At 36.0% G+C, this 6,395-nt stretch overlaps 1 protein-coding gene across 14 annotated transcripts in view; it reads left to right on the top strand.

Annotated features, from left to right (window-relative positions):
- Positions 1–1,361, top strand: part of MTHFD2L (methylenetetrahydrofolate dehydrogenase (NADP+ dependent) 2 like) — a 169,901-nt gene extending 168,540 nt beyond the window's left edge. For all 14 annotated transcript variants that reach the window (XM_074396267.1, XM_074396266.1, XM_074396272.1 and 11 more), the window contains one exon: positions 16–1,361. In XM_074396267.1, coding sequence (XP_074252368.1) covers positions 16–72 — 57 coding nt within the window. In that variant the 3' untranslated portion in view covers positions 73–1,361. The remainder of the gene's footprint in view (positions 1–15) is intronic.
- Positions 1,362–6,395: the final 5,034 nt, after the last annotated feature.

Here is a 6,395-nt window from a genome sequence, read left to right on the forward strand (position 1 = left end):
TTTTTCCCCCATCAGCTGTTAAGAAGAAAGCTGGCTTTATCACTCCAGTTCCAGGAGGTGTGGGACCCGTGACAGTGGCAATGCTTCTGAAGAACACCCTTCTGGCAGCTCAAAAAATCATTTACTAGATCACGTGAAAGGATAAAGCAAACTGAAGTCATGCTATTTCTTTATTTGATGAAGGGTAAAACCTTTATATTTTACTACAAAGCTATTTATTTCTACATGGTATTTATTTTTTCATTGATGGAATCATTGTGGATCAAATGATTCACACAATTTTATGCATTTCCTGCTAATTGATTTTGAGTTTTAAGAAAGAAAACAATTCCAATGAAAATTTTGGTAACAATTTTTTATTTTGAGGATATTTGTTCATAATGTTAAAACAATAAAGGGCTCATAATAAATATATTTTTGACACAATTAAATATCTCATATCTCGTATACTATGTTTTCAACAAATGTCCTGTCAGCCAAATGGGCACCCATATAAAATGTAACGTCGGTTTTGCTGTTTGCATGCTCACATTTTTAAGGTATTTTATGATCTAAGTCAATGATGAAAAAGAGCTTGCTTACTACAAGAAAAATGGAATATTGAAAACAGAATCTTGATCTCAAATATCCCCCAAATGCATTCTATAAAACCATCCTAATGAGAAATTATGTCCTATTTAAGGAATGGAAAATATTTCAGGAAGACAATCAATGCACTATTTGGAAGAGTAATGATTATATTACATTATGAATGACTACTTGTCACAGTAAAAATACATAAAGAATGTGTTAGGTTTAAATGTCATTTCTTTCTTCTTCTAAAAGATATTTGGATAGTACCTTCACTGAGCAATATCAGAAAAGTTAAAAAATAAGTAAACAGATAAAACTAAGGTTGTATTTTCCCACAACTGTAGTACGAATGAGGTCATATTAAAGAACAGCAACTGTTCATGTTTGTTCACAAATTCAGAAATCTAATAGGAAAACATGATACTTTGAATGTAACCTTAGTATACAACTGGAAATCTCCTGGTTTCTCGCCCTCGTCTTCCCTTTTTTGTTGTAGCATTTGTTCCTCAAATGAGATGCAACATTTCTAACACAGTATAAATTAGGAAATACTATTTTAAATTAGGAAACTCTATTTTGAGACTGCTAAAGCTGTTTAACTGATACTGTGTTTCTATGCCCAAATCCCAGTATATTTATATACAAATAATGATTCTCACCCAGCGCATGTCTTTATCAGTGTGTACTCTTGACGATTTGTGTGAAAATAGACTAGTTGTTTATAATTAATAACATTGCAACTGTGTAATAAAAGCAATGTGAATAAATGCCGTATTCTTTTTTCTTAAGATAGCTGTAAATTTCTTACTCATTTCCTTACTACATCCTAGAGAAATGCACAAGTTTCTGAAACGTGAAAGAACATGTTATATAGCATATTCCACAGTCAAGTCAGACCAATTGTTGTCTGATAATCCTGACAGAAGTTTAAATTTAAAGCTCCCAAGCTAACATTCAGAGATGGCCTCTTTAATTTTTAAGGATCCCTAACTCCCAAAACAAATAAAGTGATTAAAATACATGCATGTGGAAAATGTGAAGACTGTAATTTTGAGCTCTACCCCAAGAGTGATGCAGGAAGGGTTGCTTTGGAATAACATTCAGAATTCAGACTTCCCGGAAACTAATTAAAACACTGTAGAAGAAAAATTACTCTAATACTTGTTTAAAATAGTCAAGATGTTAAGACTATTGCAATGGATGAAAGAGACTGAACTAACTCTAAATGCAACACAGACAGCTAGGGATATATAGCCAATGAGCAGAGCTAGGGGGTTGCTGGATGGAAAATTACTAAGAGGAACTTTAGATATTCAAGGTAGGGGGATTCTCACTAAACTGGTTTGTCAGGATGCTTCATAACAGCAGGCCAAAGCCTTAGCTTTCAAAGGCAGGGGATCAGAACTTAGATTAAGTAGCATGCATGGGGGACTCTCCATAAACTGACTTAGCAGGATTCTTTGCTAAAACTGGGCTCGATGGGTCCAGGTCAAGACCTGGTCAGGGAGAGAGCTCAGAGAAGTCCAAGATTTGGTGAAGGAGGGAGTTTTTTCAACATATTAGAGAGGTAAAGTCAGTTTATTGGGACCATAACTTTACAGGTATTTGGGACCCCTGTAAGAGGGGTCCCACTATATTGCCTGTAAAAGACAGACATGTTGACCTGGAGGAGCTTAGAGATGGTTTTCTTCCCCTGCTATATCTGTATCTGTAAAGTATGTGTAAACAGCACCCTAAAGAATGTAATAAAGTTACAGAAATAAGAATGAGCTTAGCATATGTGTATGAAAGCAAGGGTTGCAACTGGACAAAAATGAAAGGTTTGTTTTGGAGAGTGGTACAGATGGATAAGTGTGCAAAAATACACTAGAGGAGTGGATACATCAGAATTTGGCAGTATTTAGTAAGTTACGAGGTCAGAAGATGTTATTGACTAACATAAGGAAATTGTAAAAGGGAGCTGACTTTGAAGGAGAGATATGTTCAGTTTAAAACATGTTAAGTTTGAGGTGATGACATAATACATTCATAAGAATTTCAAAATAATATCAGTCTAGAAAGAGGATAAGAATTCATGCTTAATGATAAGAGTTTACGACTCATCAGCATATATTAACACACTAAATTCCTGGCTTTTTTGGTAACCATTATACACACCCTGTGTCTTTCTACACTTTCTCAGTAGTAACAACTATCCTTAACTGAGCACCTATCATGTGCTAAATACTTTCCTCTTTTGTTTTCATACATATATATATATATATGTATGATCTCGCTCTGTTTCCCAGGCTGGAGTACAGTGATGTGATCACTGCTCACTGCAGCCTCCACCTCTGAGGCTCAAGCAATCCTCCCTCAGCCTCTGGAGTAACTGGGACTGCAGGCCAGTGCTGCCACCATGCCTGGCAGTTAGCTAGTTTTTCATTTTTTGTAGAGGGGTCCCACTATATTGCCTAAACTGGTCTTGAACTCCTGGGCTCAAGCAATCCTCCCTACTTGGCCTTTCAAAGTGCCATTTTTTTTTTTTTGGTCTTTCCTCATTATTGACAATCTCCTTTTGATAGATGAGAAAATTATTGACCCTCCTGGTTATTAAAAAGCCTCAGCTAAGGCCAAATGTATAGAAAAGGGGGAATATGAATTCACAGCAAGGTTTGTTGGGATGACTGAGTCAGAAGCCCCTCTTTTTACTACTCCACTCTGCCTTCCCTCGGATCTCACCTCCAAGTCTATTCTCTTATCAATATGTGTCTAAATCCTACTTGTTATTTAAGATTCACTTCAAATGAAACTTGTCCATGAAAAATGCCAGCCCTTAGCTCTCAGAGCCCTTCATGCACATACTAATGGCAGTTACCACTCCCTGCCTATACTGTAGTTAGGTATGTACTTGGCTTGGATCCCTTTAGTTCCTTGAAGCCAGAATCCATGCATGATTTATCTGTTTGTCTCACAAACATCATCTCACCCAGCCCAATGTCATGGATATAGTAGTCATTCAATATTTAATGAACGAATACAACTGAATCCATGAAAGTGACAGGATAAACTTAGAGAGACAATCAATGCACCGATCACCATTCCCTGCCAATGCCCAGCAATAAATTGTGGCTGAGTTAGTGAAACAGCAAGGAAAAAAAGAAAGGGAAGGGAAGAGCAAACTCAGAGATTCTCTCTTCCAGAACAAACTTCTGGAAGAGTGAGATAAGTAGATTGAAAAGACCAGAAAAGTGGCATAAGGGAAAATTAATAGTGGAGCTCTTAGCCTCTCACTTCCTTCTTTCTCACCCTAACCTGATTTAATGCATATTAAGAATGAATAAAGGTATCAGACAAGCCACCTCACAGTATCCATCTCCCTATTCTTTAGGATTTGGAGAAAGGACTTTTAGGCAAGAGGATCGAAGATGTGAAGGGAGAGGACTTTCCTGTAAAGATTGTAAGTGGGAGCCATGAATATGGGCCCCAGAGGAAAGGCAGCATATTTGATGACTTAGAGTTACTTTCTGGTATAAACCATAAGCTAAAGTGGAAGAGGGATTTCTACATTAAGTGGGCCAATTTACCAGAAAGGCTGCAGTTCCGTCTCTCAGCCCAGATGCAAGTGAAAATCACAGTTTATTAAGTATTTTGTTTTTCTAATAAAGGTAACTTTATTAAAGTTTGATTTTAGGAGATAATTAAGGGAATTCTTTGGTGATCAGTACAACAGCTCCTACAAGAGGACACAACTAGGGAAATGGAAACAGCATATGATGTGGAATCTGAAAATATAGAATTGGACTCCTTTTTTTTGCTTTTGTTTTTGTTTTGTTTTGTTTGAGACAGGGTCTGTAGCCCAGGCCAGGGTGCAGTGGTGTGATCACGGCTCATTGCAGCCTTGACCTCCCAGGCTCAAGTGATCCTCCTGCCTCTGCCTCTTAAGTAACTCAGACTACCATGTACAGCTAATTTAATTTTTGTAGTGTCAGGGTCTTGCTCTGTTTCCCAGGCTGGTCTCAAACTCCTGGGCTCAAGCAATCCTCCCACCTCAGCTTCCAAAAGTGCTGAGATTACAGATATGAGCCACCACACCTGGCCGGGATTGAAATCCTGACTCTAAGCATGTACATTGGCAAGTCACTTAATTATTTTGAGCCTCAAAAAATTTGTCATTTATCATGTGAGAATAGAAATAATACCTGTTAATTATTTCCTTATTCACTGAAGACAGATTCATGAAGTATTTACTAGATGTTAGGCCCTGGATTTGTTTGGGCCAGGGTTCCTGAAGAATTAAGACATGTAGGGAAACCTATAAAGGGCAAAGGACTGTCCTAGTTACACTTAGGAGTTTTTACAAAGATGATCTTTGTACTTTGATATCTCAGTCTTAGAAACAAAGTATTTAATATGAGTTCTAACATCTCCCTCCAGAAATTACAAAAAGAATTGTGATGGTTTATTTAATCTTTTGTAAATGATTTATTCTTAAATTCTCAGCAATGGTTCAAAGAAGATTGTTCAACTTATAATTCATATGTTATTTGCCTGGGAAATGTATTGTCCAGAAATTGACTTAGTAATGAACAGTTTTTTAAAAACCCACAAAAGTAGAAATGCAAAATGTAGGCACATTTAAAGTGAGTCAAGTACTATTATATTATTTTAACTTTAAAATGATGACTCCTGTGGTAAGTGATTGCCCAAGGTATAATGAGTTCAACAAGTTCGTTCTTGTGTGATTTCTAACACCACATTTATATTCAAATACTTAAAGGACTCCTTTCTGGTAAATCTAATTTGCTGAGTGGACATGATGCAAAAGATGACCTATCTTGGCTTGAATATCTTCTTAGGGTTTTGAGGTTTCAGGTTTCAAGAAAATATAAGCAATTGAAATTCCAGGTAGAAAGACTCAATGCCTCAGGAAGATATATTTATAAATTATTTATAGTAATTTGGGGCAAGTGAAAATGTCTGTAGTTGTAAAATATTGTAGGTGTAATTACATGTTTTGGCCTTTAAAGTGCCACTTTAATAATTACAACTAGATGAACATTAAGAAAAAATTTGGATGTTCTATTAACTTAAAAAATTTTCTGTTCATTAGATGTATCCAAACTAAATGTCATCTTAATTTTCTTTTAATGGAGAATTTTAATATTATTATTATTGATGTTTTATTATGTTGGTACTTTACTGGTTCTCTGTAGCTTAATCATTGGGACGCAGATTTAAGCACTGTTGTTCCTGGAATACGGTAGCCCATTTTGTTCACTCAGAAAAATGTTAAATAGCAGAATGGCAGAAAGATAAATGTTGTACTATTAAACATAATTTTATTTATAACACTTGTCATAGTAAAACTCAGAAGCAAACACTAAAATGGAGTATGAAACTTCTGTGTTTTCACAAATTTAACTGTTCTCTGCAACTAAATTAACACATGATCTTGATTCAAAATGGAACTTCTGTAACGAAAGGTGGTGTAACTATCCATAGTTTCAGGGTTATTTCTTTTAGAAACAGGTTATGCTGCTTCCTAATTTGCAGTTATGTTTGTTGGACTCTTGTATAGGTATAGCTAGCATCATTTGAGCTGGTATATTTCTCTTCACACCAATGGATGCCTTTCCTGAAATCACAGTTTGTTGATGTTCTTTTAAGTACTTTTACATACATGATTATGCCCACAGGTAACAGGAAACCAGGGTTTCAAAAGAAAACTTGATCACGTTGCTAGATAAAACAGGCATCCTAAACAAGTGTGTGAATGCCCAGAGGCTTTCTGCTGCTGCCAGAAGTACATACTTTTTTGATTGGTAAGAACTGCCAGATGA

This window comes from Saimiri boliviensis, chromosome 3 (assembly GCF_048565385.1).
Source record: "Saimiri boliviensis isolate mSaiBol1 chromosome 3, mSaiBol1.pri, whole genome shotgun sequence".
NCBI classification, from domain to species: Eukaryota; Metazoa; Chordata; class Mammalia; order Primates; family Cebidae; genus Saimiri; species Saimiri boliviensis.